At 44.6% G+C, this 17,135-nt stretch overlaps 1 protein-coding gene across 1 annotated transcript in view; it reads left to right on the top strand.

The window, feature by feature from the left end:
• SORL1 (sortilin related receptor 1) overlaps positions 1-17,135 on the top strand; it is a 143,478-nt gene that overhangs the window by 22,624 nt on the left and 103,719 nt on the right. The window contains exons 6-9 of the mRNA XM_068556037.1: positions 633-813; positions 10,202-10,303; positions 11,335-11,504; positions 16,838-17,030. Of these exons, the coding sequence (XP_068412138.1) occupies positions 633-813; positions 10,202-10,303; positions 11,335-11,504; positions 16,838-17,030 (646 nt within the window). The remainder of the gene's footprint in view (positions 1-632; positions 814-10,201; positions 10,304-11,334; positions 11,505-16,837; positions 17,031-17,135) is intronic.

Raw genomic sequence — 17,135 nt, 5'->3', positions numbered from 1 at the left:
CGGTATAATATAGTGGGTAAGAAGCTCCATTGTATAAAGTGAGAAGACTGATTCCAAAATCCACTTAAGGCAGTTTTCTCCCTTTTCTTGAACTCATAAAAAAGGCTTGGAATTGAGACGCATTGCTAGTGATGGGAGAAGGGCATGGGGGAAGGCTTCCTGGAAGAGGGGGACTTGCACTTGATCTCAGAAGACGAGTAGGATTTGGATGTGCAGATCAGAGTATATGCAGAGGGCATCCAGGCAGAGGGGGGTAGTGTGGACAGAAGCACAGAGGGAGAGTTGAGCCCTGCGTTTCTGAAGGACGTCAAGGGGATCAGTACACTTGCCTTTCACTTTTCCTTCTTTTCCCTGTCCTCTAGCCCCACCGGAGCTTGCCTGGAGGGAAACCCAGGCTGCATTGTAAACAACAGTACCAGCAGAAAATACTTGACAAGTGGCAATTCCTTTCCCTCTCTACTGAGCCAAGGAGCCATCAAAGGGATGTGTTTGCAGCACAGAGAGAGAGCATCACTTGTAGCTGCTGCCATGGTGACCCTGAGTTCTCACTGATGGTCTGCATGGCAGGACCTCCACGCCTCCAACAACTCAATGTGGAGATGATGACAACCGCTTTTTTTTTTTTCTTCCAGGGGAATCGATCCCTACGACAAGCCAAACACCATCTACGTTGAACGGCACGAACCCTCTGGCTACTCCACAGTTTTCCGAAGTACAGACTTCTTCCAATCCCGGGAGAACCTGGAGGTGATCCTGGAGGAAGTGAGGGACTTCCAGCTGCGGGACAAGTACATGTTTGCCACAAAGGTGGTGGTAAGTTCGAGGAGTAAACTGCTTTTGCGTGTCCTTTCTGAGGGTGGGCATTCTGTGATCAGGCACGGAGGGTCCATGCAAGCAGGGATGGAATGCACGTGCCTGGGGGAGCTTGACTGCAGGTGCTGGATGTAGCTGGACACTCCCAAGGGGCCTGGAAGGTTCTGGGAGGTCAAGGAGCAGAAAAGCTTAGACAACCACTCAGTGTCTCTGGGTGCTAGGAATTTGGTCCTTTCCTGGTCCAGGCATCCTTGACCAACACACATTTCTTTGAAATCCCAATGAAAAGAACACAGAAAGGAGGGGTGGGGCTAAGTGGCTTTTTTTCTTTTATCCCACTACCTGATTTGCCTGCAGCTCAGGCCGATTTCTTGGGGAGGTTTGGACACATGTTCATTTACATGGCTAATAGAATGTGTAGTCATTGGCTAGTGGGAGTTAATGCTCTAAGAAAAGCAGTACTTAAGCTTCCAGCTGTCAGTAAGTAGCTTAACTCTCAGGCTTTGGGAAAATCTTCTCCTTGATTTTATGTGTTGGAGCCACATGCTGAAATGGAGGGCTTGCTCATTTAAAACCACAGTTGATTATTTAACAGGACTTGCCTTGCAGCTGTATCAAGTTGCAACCATACTGCCCTTGGGTAAAGGAAAAAACCAGGCCTGGCCAAGAGTAGGTTGGGCTGCTCTTGCTGGGGGGTGTAAGCTTGCTTTCATAACATGACCATTGCCTCCTTGACCTCAGGTCTGACGGAGGTATCTGGTGCCTGGGCGGTTGCTCTTTTCTGTCGTTGTTAACCTTAGGGACTAAAATCAGATGTCATGTTTTCCTCCAGGTTCTCACTTATTTATATGTTGGTAGCTGGCCAGGCAGAAGCAGGTCAACCCCCTTGGTAGGATTCTAGGGTGGAGAGAGGACTTCCCCAAAAGGGAAAGCAGGCAGCGAGGTTGGAATCAAAAGAGAAGATGCGAGAGGCTAAAGGCCAGAGGGGTTCCCCATTACACATCTTGAAAAATGTTTTTTAAAACCACTAAACTATGACAAGTTTTCTTCTGTCAGGCTGTTTGCCTTGAGTCACTCCCTGGATCATTTGCTTCCTGCCTTGCCTGTCTGTCTCTTTCTCTTACACACACGCGTGCACACAGAACAGCCCAAGGACACAAGCATCCTGAGTTGCTTCAGGCAGGGATGTGCTGGAGTGCAGAGGTGAGCGGTCAGGCCTGAGGACTGGTACCTTATGACATCCGGTTGGGTGACCCCAAGTTCCAGTTGTGTTTAAAACCTTGTCTCCAGTCCTCTGGTGCTCATAGGTCTTTTTTGTTTTAGTCTCTTGGGTCTGCGCTTTTTGTGATTTTAATTTCTCAATTTTAAGGCCCAGTGACTGATTCCCAGATTTCTTTTCTGACTGAGCTGGGAGGGTCTGAGGTGGAGAGCACTTGTGCATTCCCTTATCCCTATTATTTCTAGATCTCACTCCTGAGAATAAGTTATATCCCATTTGGAGCTTTCTGTGCCTCTGTTCTGCCATCACAGCTATGTCTGTTCTGTAGACATAGCTGATTTGCAGAGTGCCGGTGGTAATTTCTTTGCTATTCCTGGCCAGTGGTAGGATCAGGGGCCGTGTCTGTTTGATCATCACTGATGCAGTACCCAGTGTCTTGCACAATGCTTGATACATAGCAGGTGTACAGTAGAGTTGAATGAATCTTTGCCTGCCTAATTTAGGAAGATTAGGCTACTGGGGTTTTCTTTGCGGGGGGGGGATGGGATTGGGGGATATTAAATTATTCTTTTATTGTCAGCTCTCAACTCTGTGTGTGGCTTATTGATTTATATGGTATTGGTGGCAAAATTGTAGTTGTGTTGGCTTCTTCCTTCAGCACATGGATGGACCACCAGATTCCAAGGTCAGTGGTGTTAGCTAGAGGCTCCAGGTGAGATGAGCTAGGCCACCTCCTGGAAGTGTTGTCCTAGGGTCACCTGCAGCAACATCAGCAAGGGCCCTTGTTACAAATGCAGATGGCAGGGCCCAAATGCATTCTTTCCCCTGAGCATCCCTAGGATGCCTAAGAGTCTCCAAAATTTGAGACATTCTTCCCTAAAGCCTTCTATATGCAGAAGCTTTCAATGATAGTTATATTATCAAAGGAACGTTTCTCAATGGATAGGTTGATGAGAGAAGAAACACAACTGGCAGTGGGTAATAAAATGGGTATTTTTCTCCTTAATACACTAGAGTCCTAAGCCATAAGGATAAACAGCATTGGTCTTGGTTGGATAACCCTGTCAGTAGGAGTATTGAGGCCTGGAAGTGTCACTTCTTATCTGGGGTGTGCCTAGCACTCTGGTTGCTGGTTTTGGGGAGTTCTGAGTGACTTTAATGTTAAATGGATTCATATCAAATTAGGAAAGTCAAGAAACTAATTGTAAAACGACAGAAAATTGGTTTTGGGCGATTAACTCTTTTGCTTTTTTCCGGCACTGGATGATTCCAGTTCTTTGCAAGTTAGTACTTTGGAACATGTCTGGGCAGCCATCTGGGTTCTGGACTGGGGCTGGTTTTCAAGTCTTCCTAACTCTCTGGGGCCCTCCTGACCTGGCTCTTACTTCACATGTGCTTTGTATCGGATGCCCTTCCATTTTTTTTAACCCAAGTTTAATTTTTATTCCTTGGTTTTTGACATGAAATTCACTTACTTCATAGTCCACATCATAGGGCCATTAACGCAACAGGGAGGCACCTCTGCAAAGGGACCGACATCAGTGTGTGAACTTGGTGAGACACAGCTGCGAGGTACTTCCTGGTGGATAACAGTAGTTGCCGAACAGTTGGAGGGAGGTGAGGGCTGGTTGCTGGTCTCCAGCTGCCCTCCCAGCCCCTCCTGAAAGCCAGGCTCAGACATTTCTTGCACAGACGTGCAGCAGTGAGCCAACACCTGATGCATGAGCTTGATGGAGTCTCCTCTCTGTTCTTACAGGTGATGCAGACACAGGGTTCTAGAGCAGGCTTGGCAAACCATGGTCCTTCACTTGTTTTTGTCAATGAAGTTTTATTGAAACACAGCCATGCTCATTTGCTCTGTGTCACCTGTTGCTGCTGTCATGTTACAGTGGCAGAAATGAATCATTGCATAGAGGCAGGATGGCCCACAAAGTCTAAAGTATTTCTATACAGACCTTCACAGAAAAAGTTTGCCAACCGTTGTTTTAGAGGCAGGATTCTGTTCGCCTTTCAGTCAACATCGGGCAGCTAGAATCCTCCAATGCAAGAGCTTGATAAATCTGAGGCATAACCCCCAAGAGTTCAGGTGACAGGCCTCCCTAAATTGCTGTGCCCTTTTCATGCCAGGGTGTTATCTTTAGGATATTATGGCTAATTCAGATACCTTGCATTCTGCAGATTTCCCGAGAGAACTCATTTGGACTTTCACTATTCTGACCAACCAACCACTAATTTCACTATTGGAAGCCAATTTCTAACCGTCATTATGCTAATTTAAAGTCTCTAAGGCTGATAGAGATAATGGAAAAACTTAGTTATTGCCTCAGAACTATGGGCTTCTACACGGGAGGTTAGCTGACCACGGCTGGGATGTGACTTTTAGGATAACTGACCAAAAGTCTGACTATTGATGAATTAGTTTAGTTATGACATCACTTAAATGTCTCCAAACATAGACCTAGGTATATGCACTCACTGCTTATAACTCATACAACAATAAAGCTCAAACGTTTTTACGGATTAAAAATAAAACTATAATACCAATATGTTTAAAATTAATTTTTTATAACACCAGTATTGAGATATAATTTGAACAGCATAACATTCACCCTTGTAAAGTACACAATTCAGTGGTTTATTTCACGAGGTCACGTAATGCTCACCACGATCTAAATCCAGAGCATTGTGGTCACCCCCAAAGGAAACTTCATACACATTAGCAATACTTTCCACTCCCCTCTCCTTCCAGCCCCTTGCAACCAGGAATCTACTTTCTGCCTTATGGATTTGCCTATTCTGGACATTTTATGTAAAGGGAATCATATGATATGCGACCTTTCGTCACTGTTGTCTTTCGTAGTATCGTGTTTTCAAGTTTCATGCATGTTGAAACAGGGATCATCAGGGTCAATGTAGTTTTACGTTCGCTGCTTCTTTCTCCTGCCAGATCAAATCTCTGGTTGAACCCCTCTAGCAAATTGTTGTTTTGAGTTATTGTACTTTTCAACTCAAGAATTTCTATTTGTTTCTTTTTTTAAAAATAATTTCTGTTTCTTTATAGATATCTTCTATTTGGTGAGACAGTGTTCATATACGTTCCTTTTTAATTCTTGAGACATGATTTCCTTTAGTTCTTTGAATGTGTTTAGGATAGGGGATTTAAATTTCTTGGCCGATAAGTCCGATATCTGGCCTTCCTCAGGAACAGTTTCTATGGACTGGGGTGTGTGTGTGTGTGTGTGTGTGTGTGTGTGTGTGTGTGTGTGTGTGTGTGTGTGTGTGTGTGTGTGTGTGTGTGTGTGTGTGTGTGTGTGTGTGTGTGTTGTGTGTGTGTGTTGTGTGTACGGGTGATACGTTGCTGTTTGCTTGCCATTGTTTTGGTGGAAAACCAGACATTTTAAGTGATATAATGTGACAACTCCTCATATCAGAGTAACCCATTCCCAGGGGGGGCTTTTTGTTGCCTTTTGTTGGTATTATTGTTGCCTTTGTTTTGTGAGTTTCCTGCATTCATTTTATAAAGTCTGCATCCCTCGTTGGGTATGGCTAGTAAAGTTCTGACCATTAGTGGTCAGCTAATGACCGAACAGCGATTTCCTTAAGTACTTTGAGCCATTTGTCCGGCAGCCTTTGCTGAGGGCCTCTGAGTGTGTGTTGGTGGCATGCCTTCTACACCCCTGCCTTCGCCTCTGCTTCTTGTTTGTGTAGAGACTCAAGGATGTTAGCTGGATGTGAGAGATTAGGCCCGTTCAGTTCTTTCCTGAGCATAGCACGGCCCTTTTGTGTGTGACCTTGTAAATGTCTTGGAATATTTCAGAGCTTATCAAAGCTTCTTACGGACATCTTCTTCCCCAGTTTTTCCTTTTACGCTTTTTAGTTCACCTTTTGCAGTTCCAAGTGATAATGTTTCTCCAGCAGCTGTGGTGTTAAAACATTTGCCACTTGTCACTGTTCCCCGTAAATGCCCTGGCTACAGGTCTGTGTGTACAGCGAGCTGAGTCATGTTATATAAAGAGAAGACCTGAGAATGCAGCTTTCAAGCGAGTCACCAGGCAGATCAGATCTGACAGTCCTCTGGCTGTGGGGCATTTGAGAAGCTCCAAACCTGTTCTGTCCTCTGCAGTGGCTGCTGGGCTGCTGGTTTTCACAGCTGTTGTAGCTGTGAAGCTGTGGGTTTCCCAGGCTACCACAGAGCTAGAGAGAAAAGGGATGGGATTAGAACAAGTTAAAACATCACCAAGTTAGCTATTCTTGCCGGGCTTCAGTCGTTGTCTTGAATAAATGCTCCTTGAGTTTTTGCAAGCTTTTATTTCATTTTCAGGATTCTGAAAAAGTTGATTTTGAGAATTTTTGTCAGTGTTGTTGTTTTCACAGATGAGTGGGTTTTTAGAGTTCCTTACTTCGCCGTTCCAGAAGTGCTTTCAATTAATATTAACTTTGCAAACTTTTTATTATGGACATTTTCACATCTACATAAAAGAATAGTTTGTACTGATATGACCTCCCCTTGTGCCTTCATTAAGTCTCAATAGTATCTACGTTTGCTAATCTCTTTTCAGCTGTCTACGCACTACTTATTTTTTTCCTGGACTGTTTTAAAGCAAATCCAGATATATCATTTTATCCATAAATTGGGTATAAACAACATGAATGTGAATGATATTTAGCTGAAACTTTGTTACTGCTTTGAAGGAGAAGGTGGCAGGGAATCTTACAGCCCAGGTGCTTCTGAACCAATGTCTTTGTCCACCACGTGCCTTGGGTCCCTCATTTCTCCCACCAATTTTCTCTGTGAAACTTTCAGTTGAATGTTCATTGTGACATCCTTTGACCTTCACTTGGCAAGAATATGTCATTTATTTAGTTCCTTTCTGCTCTTTTCTCCTGCCCTCCCATTTCTTTTTGCTATTGACAGAATCTCAAGCATAAATGTACACTCACTCTCTGAAATTCAGATTATTCAGAATCTTATATTAATTTATTTTTTACTTATCAGAACTGAAAATACCAAATGGAAAAAAAATCTTATAAATTCTCAGACCCTATAATATTGGTGTAAATTAAAACATTTAAATAATTCCAAGTCTTAGGTGAAGGTATGTGTGCTGGTTGATGTATTAATGGAATAGCCTTTCAGGAAGGCCATTTATACTATAGATCAAAAATGGAAAATTTGACCTAGGAGTTCTAAGAATGCATCCTACGAATATTCTTGTGTAGCTGTGAAAAAGGTAATACATACAAGTACGTTCATTGAAGAGTGCTTCTGGAAATAACCTAAATGGCCATTAATAGCTGTTAAATCAAAGATGTCTAAGATACACTGTTGATGGAAAAAGTTTAACGGTAGAACAGTACTCTGTTCATGAAAAAAATTGAGTTGCAGAACAGTATTTCTATCATGATCTAATTTGTATGTGAAAAAGAAATTTGGATGTACAGTTTGGCACTGTGTTTGGCTAGCAGACTAGAAATAAAAGCAGCTTAGCCAAGACGGAGGTTTATTTTTCCCTCATCAGTGCTGCCGGAGGTAGGCAATCTAGGGCTGGCATGTTGGTGCCCTGGTGTTACTGGGGTCGCAGGCCTCTATCTTGTTGTTCTACCATCCAAACAAATGATTTCCATTCTCAAAGTTCCCTCATGGTCCACGACACTTGTACTAGCCTTCGAGTCTATTGGAGTTAAGAAGAATTAAGGACAGACAGAAGGGTCAAAATAGGACCCCTCCTAGCTGATTCAGTCTCTTTAAGCAGCTTTCCTTGAAACCCAACACAATAGTCTGTTTACATCTCATTGACTGGTACTCAGTCGCATGACCACACAGAGTTGTACAAAAGGAAGAGAGCCTTAGTCTTTTACTCAGGTGGCCATCAGGGTCCTTTTGCCAAGGATGAAAGGGATTAATGGATGTTGGGGTAAGTGTAGCAGTGTCTGTCACTCTCTGAATATGCCCATAGGTGATTGCACAGAACATTTCTGAAGGAATGGCCCAGAGCCTGTTACCAGCGAGCACTCGGGAGCAGAGCGGAAACAGATCTTCTGCATTTTACCTTATACCTGTCTGTATTGTGAGATGTTTTTCATGAGTATGTTTTACTTTTATAATAATGGTAAAGGAAAACCCAACATCAACAAAAACCCATGGTTTATTAAGAAGTACATCTTACAATCAATAGTGTGTCATAGTTTCATTGTTAATACTTTTCTTGGTGGTAGTAAAATATCACAATAACTCGTCTACAAATGCTTTAGGAATGAACCTGATTATCCAGATTTAGGAATAATTCTCTCGGAAGGAAGTGGGATGGATGTGTTTAGAGGTTTTTCATGACCTTAGTATTCTGTGATTTTTGCATTTATGCCTTGCTATCCATTCTCAATTCTCAAGCCTCCCAGCAGCCATCATTAAGAACATTTAACTAATGATGCGCCTGAATGTCAGTGAGAAAAGTGGCTCCCTTCTCAGGTATAACTGCAGTAGGAAGTAGTGACAAAACATAAAGCATAAAAAATATGTGTTTCACTGATATCTGTGTATTTATATATATTCATAAGAATTTATATAGGGTGACTTAAATCATCTGACCTTTATACATAGTTATAAAACTTTATTGACTTAAGGTGGGCTTTTGGAATTTATACATAGCAGTTTTGCTGGGAACTCTTCTCTCATTCAGGTGATACATTTTGTGTTTTTAATCAATCCATCATTTCTACAGCCCCATACTGAGGACAAGCTATTATGTGGTTTTCAGGGTGCCATTTTGAAAAGGCAGTCTTCTATACTTCTCTACCTGGCTTCTTTAAAACAGACTACTTTTAACCAGTGTTCAGTGGTGGCTTGAAAAAAAAATGTGTGTGTGTGTGTGTGTGTACACACACACACATTCTGCTGCTCAAATGAATAGAAAATAACTTCATGTTCATCAGCTTGCTCTTCACAGTATTTATTGGACATACATGAGCATATGTATTAGTAGTTGTTGTATTACAGTTAAGAGAAATTGGCATCTTCCATACTCTATAAGAATTTAAAATCTATAATAAACAGTAGCAACATAGCCAAGGATAAGTGAAGCCTTCTGGCTGGGGATCCCGACATTCTAATCAGTTGGGTGATAGTCATGCTTGCGAGGATGTCCACATGAGGATGGGCCTCCCTGACTGTTTTCGTAGATGTGCAGCATTTGCCTTCAGTTCCCGGTCACAGACTTGTAGAGCTGGAAAAAGCCACATAGAGCCTTTACAGTGTTTCTTATCCTTTTTTGAATCATTGACCCTTTTGAGAACCTGGTGAGGCGTTCTCCCTAGCAAAACGAGTGAGTACATCTACACAGAAAATTGGCATATATATTTCTGGGGTTCCCGGACCACTTAAACCCATACCCAAAGTCCCGATTCAAATCAGCTTCTCATTTTATAGATGAATAAACTAGGACCTAGAGAAATTTAGAGCTAGCTCCGAATCTAGTGCTTTTATATACATTTTCAAGCTCCCAGCGGTGGTTTAATATCTCTAAAATGCAACGTGATGTGGTCAGCATCATGTGGAGTGAGTGCATCATGTGGAGTACTGTGTATGCTACCAAAGAAAGCATATTCTAGCAAAAGACCTTAATCATTAAGAAGTCTTAAAAGATTGAAAAATAGAATCAATGAAAATCCCCTTCAACTCTTGGTACAAATTAAAGCCCTGTGACTTGGGGATCCTAGCGATCTGCAAATAAGAGTAGAAGGAGGAAGAGGGTATGTTTTTATGCGTATCAGGTTTGTGACTGACCTCACCCTGTGGTGGTTTGGGGGCTATAGGCTCCTCCGCCCCGTCTGTCTCTCCATCAGACAATTCTCTCCCTTTTCGCTCTCTGCTTAAGTTTTGGCAGCCACCGCCCCCCTCCCCAAGCTCAAGTGCTCCCATCATACCATTGTTCTTCCTCTTCATATGGTATCTGGAGTATCTAATATTTATTGCAGACCAGGTATCTAGGATAAAGTGGTAGAGCCCAAGCTGCCCAGTGACAGCAAACGTTGCAAAAATGTGCATTTGCGGTCACACTCTCTATTTTGTGTTTTTAGTTGGATCAGAGGGGTCTGACTTTTCTGTTTCCTTCTTCGCTCATCCTGAGTGGCGATCACGTAGTACAGTTGATTTTTTTTCCTCTTCCTTGGCAGCATCTCTTCGGCGGTCTGCAGCCATCCTCTGTCCAGCTCTGGGTCTCCTTTGGCCGCAAGCCCATGCGAGCAGCCCAGTTTGTCACAAGATATCCTATTAATGTGAGTGGGGTCCACGCCGGGGTGGGGAGGAGTGCTGTTGTCCTCATGCAGAGGTTAGAGGGAGGGTGATGGGGGGTGGATACCTGATGGAGGCTCCCTGAAGTCACTTTCTAGATTGGTCTCGAGAGAGAGAGAGAACCATTATGCTTTGGGCATTTTGGTTTGTTTTCTCCCTCTTCACTTTTTTGAAGTGGAGCTGAATGGGAGCCTTAATTTGCTTTAAGTGGGGAAGGATTGGCAGAGAGGTTTGGAACCAGAGTCAATGGTCTCAGTGTGCTAGTGCTGAAGGAATGGGAGGTCAGTGACAGCAGTAGTTATTTATTAAGTACCTGCTGTGTTGCTCGCAGATGGTGAGGTTCCAAAAGGGGATAGGATTTGAGTCTCACCCTTTTAGAAACAGATGGGTTGGAGAGCCTGGGAGCAGAGCAGAGGAAGAAGCCACGTACAGTCAAAGGCTTGACTATGCAGTACGTGTTAGAACATAGAGAGCGATAGGGAAAGTCAGTGTGGGCTGGGTCATCAGAGAAGTGACCGCGGGGAGGAGGTGGCATTTGGAGGCCTTGATGCCAGGCGTTGGTGTGATGGAAGGTTAGTAGCTAAGAGGAGGATGTGACGGAGAACACGCTTGTCGGTTCTTTGCTTTCTCTGGGTTCTGACTTCCTGTAGTCACCTTAGAGAAAATGACAGGGAAGGAAATGCACCTTAATCCATATTGTACTTTGTACTAACGATAGGGAGACATTCTTAACTAAAAGCGATTTCTGGGTCATTTTTGGAGTTCAGGGCCCATTCTTATTCTGTGTCCCACCTGCCAAGAAGAGGTTTGCTCCGGCCGTAAGGCAGCCTCAGGGTCTCCAAAGAGAGAGTCGGCCAAGCTTCTTTCCCGACATGGGGAGGCTTTCCGTGGGCTCCGAGCCCACACTCCTCACTGGGACATTTGGAAGTCATTGCTTTTAGTGTGCACTGGGACAGTCCACAGGGCCTGTGTGGTTTTTTTTGACTTGTGTCTTTTTTGACTTCTGACGCCGAAGGAATATTACATCGCGGACGCGTCCGAGGACCAGGTGTTCGTGTGTGTCAGTCACAGTAACAACCGCACCGACCTGTACATCTCGGAGGCAGAGGGGCTGAAGTTCTCGCTGTCCTTGGAGAACGTGCTCTATTACAGCCCAGCAGGGGCAGGCAGTGACACCTTGGTGAGGTAAGGAGACCGGGAGGCCCTCCCTGCATTCTTACCCGCCCCCCGCACGACCTCTAGTTGGGTGGTTTTCAACATTAGCTGCACATTTGGATTCACCTCGGCAAGGAGGTTTCAGGAACTCCGACTATGCCTGGCTCACCTTCTTAGAAATTATATTTTATCTGGTTTGGGGTGTGATGGGCGTGTGAGGATTTTAAAAAGCTCCCCAGGTGACGTTTGTGTGAAGCACAGGCTGAGCACCGCTGCCTGGGTGGCACTTAGGGTCACCGCCACAGTGTCAGCCACTCCTTTGGGTTCCCTTCGTTCAGTTACCTGGTTTTGTGGTGTCAGAGCCAGTGGGAAAGAGCACTTGCAAAATATCATCCGCTGCGGACCAGCTGGTATAAGTGGCCGCAAGGCCCTGCTTCTGTGTGACTCTGGTTAATTGACATCATTACTCTTTTTTTCAGTAATTGCAAGGTATTGTTCTGTGGTGTCTGTGGAGAGACACCAACATCACTGATCCTTTGTCAGCAAATCACATGCCTGGAGTGGTCCTGCAGTAACGGGTGTTCTCTGGGTCGTGGAGGAGTCCGGGGTTTGGGAGGGGTGGATGCCACGAATCTGTGGGTGGCACTGTGATCCATCAGTGCCACAAGGCCATTTATTCTCACTTATCGTGTGACAAACCAGACTTGTGTGTGTCTGACTGTGATTACGTTTACTCTCTGCTCTTGGGGAGAGCCATCCGGTGGACCTGACTGACTGGTCTGCAGTGAGGTCTGGCCCAAAGGCCGTGACCAGCAGGTCAGAGGGCACGTCCTTGCTGCCCGCCGTCCCCCTTCATGTTGCCAGTTCATTCAGTCATCAGTTCATTCAGCAGGTATGCTGCTGCTTGGTGCCTGGTGATGTTGCGTGTACAGCCATGAAATATTGTATCCAGCAAGGAAAACTCAGGACGAGGCCCCCATTCTATGGAGCTTTTGTTCTAACTGGGGGAAGACAGAATATAAACAAATATGTGATCTGCTGATAATGGTGAGTGCTGAGAAAAAAAATAAAGTGAGATAAGAGGACAGAGGGTTACGAGGGTGTTACTTTATATTGGCTGGTCGTGGAAGGCTGTTTCAGGAGGGTGACATTCCAGCAGGTGCCTGAATTACACGAGGGAGGGAGCCGGGCACGTACCCTGGGGAAGAGCATGGCAGGCGGAGGGAACAGGAGGCACAGGGGTTCCGAGGTGGGACTTTGTTGGTTTATTTTAGGAGCAGTGAGGAGGCCAGGGTGGATCAAACAGCTGGTGGAGGGGAGAGAACATCCCCAAGACACAGGAACCAAGAGCACAGGGTTCAGGTTGTGTAGAGCCCTCAAGGGCGTAGAAAGAACTTTATCTTTTTCTCCTTTTCTTCTTTTTTTCTTTTTTGTGCGGTGTCCTAACCACTGGACCACCAGTGAATTCCCTATTTTTTCTTCTAAGCACGATGGAGGGTTTTGACCAGAAGCTGGACGTTATTTGATTTAACCTGTTACATTTTTGGACACCATTTTAAAAACTGTGAATTGCATTATGTAAAGAAAAGTGCATAAACCATAAATGGGTAGTGTTAATAAATAACTTTCAGTGAACGCTCATGTGACTTATCTTTTAAAGAAGCCATCCTGGATGCTGTGTGGAAGTTAGACAGCAGACTTTCATGTGTCTGGTGGGGACATGAGTGAAAGCGGACTTTGATGTGTCTGGGGGGGAACCCCAGCTGTGAGAGCACTGCCGGAATCCAGGCCAGTGGAGATGGAGGTTGGCTGGACCCCGGGGCGGTAGCAGTGGAGATGCTGGAAATGGTCAAATTCTGACCATTTGCTGATGGATTGGACATGACGTATGAGAAAAGGAGGAGTCAGGGACCCACCACCGCTTGGCCGGGGTAGCTGGTACAGTGATGGTTTCAGACTGATGGAGAGGGCTGGGCGAGGTGCAGGTGTGGGGAGAAGATCAAGAGTTCTGGTTTGGAGATGCCTATTAGATATCCAAGCAGAGAACTTTCTGTGTGGTCTCTGATATGCTTTTCTCACCCTGTTTCTTCTCCTTTGGAGGTGCTGTCATCTTTTACTCCTTACTTTTTTTTTCTCCAGTGTAGACTCACAGGTTATTTATTTATTCTGGTTTCCACCCCCCCCCACACACAGGTTATTTATTATTCAGTGTCTTATACTGTGTTATAAACCATTCCTGCCGTGATTCATCCTCAGGTTGTTCTGGTGTGGTCAGTCACTGCCCCTTCCGGCTGGCTCCTGTGGCTTTTTTTTTTTTAATTGAAGTGAAATTCTCATGATGTTATCTTAACCATTTTATTAAAGTAAACAACTCAGTGGCATATAACACATTCACAGTGATGTGCAACCACCAGCTTTATCTAATTCCCAAACATTGACATTTGTATTTCCCCCAAAGAAAACCCCTTACCCGTTCAGCAGTTTCTCTCCACTTTCCCCTCCTCCAGCCCCTGGCAGCCCCCAGGCTACTTTCTGTCTCTGCGGAGTTGCCTGTTCTGGCTATTTCATATAAATGGAATCATGCCATAACACCTGACCTTTGTGTCTGCCTTTGTGTCTGCTTCACTTTGTGTAATGTTTTCAGGGTTTATCCACATGGAACACGTGTCAATCAATACTTCATTTCTCTGTATGGGTGAGTCATAGTGGCCTTACTTTTTTATAACTAAAGTCATGAACCACTCTCTCTCTGGCCTTTTGCCGACTCTTTGTCACCTTTGAGAGCCTCCAGCTATGGGGCTGATAAGTCACGGCTTGGCCAAGGTTTCCTTGACTTCTGCATTTGTCAGCTCTTCAGGATGGAGATGGCAGGGCAGAGCAGGAGCCCGAAGCTGCAGAGAGCGGCTCCCCGGGAAGTGGGAGCCTCAGTGACGTGGCCATACGGCCACTGCGCACAGACAGATGGCCCTTTATGCAGTTACAAACGTTCCCCCCCTCCGACTCCCTGCCCTGCCTGACCACTCGGTCTAGTTAGGAAAATGAAAATAGATTTACGTCAAGATTCATAGACTGACATCCTCCTTGGCCTTCTTATTTTTTTTCTTCAGATTTTATCTCGGGACTGGAGATGTTCAGATGTACTCACTTGAATGACCTTTGTCAGCTGCGTCTCCATCTCAGCACGATGACATGGGACAAGGGTGAAGGAGCAGATTATGTGGGCAGGCTGGCTTAACTTAAAAAAAAGAAAGCCACACCAAACCAAACGAGCTATTCTTTGAGCTCATTGGGAAAGTGTGGTGCCGAGGACCTGGATCTCTTTACTTAGAGACCGGGAGAAGGAATTCTCACCAGGGGTGACCCTGACCTTGTGAGAGGTGCCAGGTGGAGGCAGCGTCTAGATGGAGGGACAGACGTGGTGGGCCCACAGGGCATCTTGAGGAGGATGTGTGCTGGGTTTGGGCTGAGGGTGGTCGTGGGGGACCTGCTGAGCTGCCTGGCGAGGGGAAGAGCAAGTGGTGAGAGCCAGGGAGAGAGAACGGAAGAAAACGGACTCTCCGGGGGAGATGCTTGGGTGAGTCAGGTAGTTGTAGGGTGCAGGGCATCAGAGTGGGAGATGACAGGGTGGGCTGGGGCCTGGAGGAGCGTGGGACGTACAGAGGACAGGCTTCTGCTTGGATGGAAACACAGTAAAACACCAGGAGAGAGACCAGGGGGAGAAACGGGGCTCCTGAAAACGAGAGGCGAAGGCACAGTTCTGTGCTTTTTTACAAAGCCCAGTGGCTCAGAACCCTCCAAATGAAGGACCCGCTTCCAGTTCTACAAGCCACGTGTGAACCGTGGCTACCCTTTCTGAGAGATCTGTTTGTAACGTGTGTACCATGTTAGAACAAAACTTCTTCCCAGGGAAATTACAGTATCTGCGCTAGCAGTTAAGGCCAGGGAGGGTCTTCTTCTCTGCTTCACTATCAATAAGCACAACCTCAAGGTTTCCAGAGCCATCCTTGTTATATATACCACGCCTTTGGGAAAGGGGTTCTGCTTTGCTCCCTGGCAAATCCTATCGGCTTCTGTTTGATCAGGGTTTTGGCTAATTAGTCGTTAAGTATCTGGACAGTGGCTGTGTAAGCCCTTAGCTATATTCCTATAGATTGGGTTAGATTGTAAGCCTCAACACTATAATTTTTTACATTGCAGAATAATTGATTTACAATGTATTAATTTCTGCTGTACAGCAAAGTGATTCAGTTATACATGTATATACATTCTTTTTTATATTCAGTTCCATTATGGTTTATCATAGTATGTCAAATATAGTTCCCTGTGCCATACAGTAGGACCTTCTTGTTTATCCATTCTATATATAATAGTTTGCATCCGCTAACCCTAAACTCTCAATCCTTCCCTCTCCCACCACCCCCTCTCCCTTGGCAACCATAAGTCTCTTCTCTATGTCTGTGAGTCTGTTTCTGTTTCATAGATAGGTTCCTTTGTGTCAGATTTTAGATTCCACATGTAAGTAATATCATATGGTATTTGTCATTCTCTTTCTGACTTATTTCACTTAGTATGATAATCTCTAGGTCCATCCATGTTGCTGCAAATGGCATTATTTCATTTTTTATGGCTGAGTAGTATTCCATTGTATATGCGTACCATGTCTTCTTTATCCATTCCTCTGTTGATGGACATTTTGGTTGTTTCCATGTCTTGGCTATTGTGAATAGGCCAGCACTATAATTAGTACCTGGTGAGTTTGGTTTAACGTTTCCTGTTTGTCAGGGCTCACTAGAGGATTTGGGGTCAATTTCATTAGTGGAGAAATAAATGTGACTCTGACATCAACTTTTCCGTGTTGTATTCATCATTCTGAACCCCACGTGAGGAGGGATAGGTCAGATGAGCATCTTGGCCTTCAAAATTACAAAACATCACTTTTTAAAAAGGGCAGATTATTCAGCCGTAAGAAGGGATGAAGTACGGATACAACATGGATGGACCTTGAAAACATTATGCTAAGAGAAAGTAACCAGATACAAGAGGCCACAAATTGTATAATTCCATTTATATGAAATATCCAGAAGAGGCAAATCCATAGAGACAGAAAACTGATCAGTGGTTGCCAGCATCTGGGATGGAAAGGGAAAGTGGGGCATGACTGCCAGTGGGTACAGGGATTCCCTTTGGGAAGATGAAAATATTCTGGGACTACATAGTGATGATGGTTGCATAACATTGGGAAGGTACTTAATGCCACTGAATTGTGTACTTTAAAATGGTTAAATTTTATGTTATTTAAAATAAGAACATGCCAAGCAAATGATGAATTCATGCTCACAGCTGTTTATTTTCTCTTAATGTAGGTATTTTGCAAATGAACCATTTGCTGACTTCCACCGCGTGGAGGGGTTACAGGGAGTCTACATTGCTACTCTGATTAATGGTTCCATGAATGAAGAGAACATGAGATCAGTCATCACCTTTGACAAAGGGGGGACCTGGGAGTTCCTTCAGGCCCCAGCCTTCACGGGATATGGAGAGAAAATCAATTGTGAGGTATAGATGCTTTGCTCTTGTTTGGATTGTTAATACACACTTTTAACTGTAGTTCTACTCTTACAGTTCCCAAACTCTGCATCAAGATGCCTTGGGGTGCCATAG

Source organism: Eschrichtius robustus, chromosome 11, assembly GCF_028021215.1.
Source record: "Eschrichtius robustus isolate mEscRob2 chromosome 11, mEscRob2.pri, whole genome shotgun sequence".
NCBI classification, from domain to species: Eukaryota; Metazoa; Chordata; class Mammalia; order Artiodactyla; family Eschrichtiidae; genus Eschrichtius; species Eschrichtius robustus.
The sequence above is the reverse complement of the archived record's forward strand: the minus strand, read 5'-3'. Positions and strand labels throughout refer to the sequence as shown.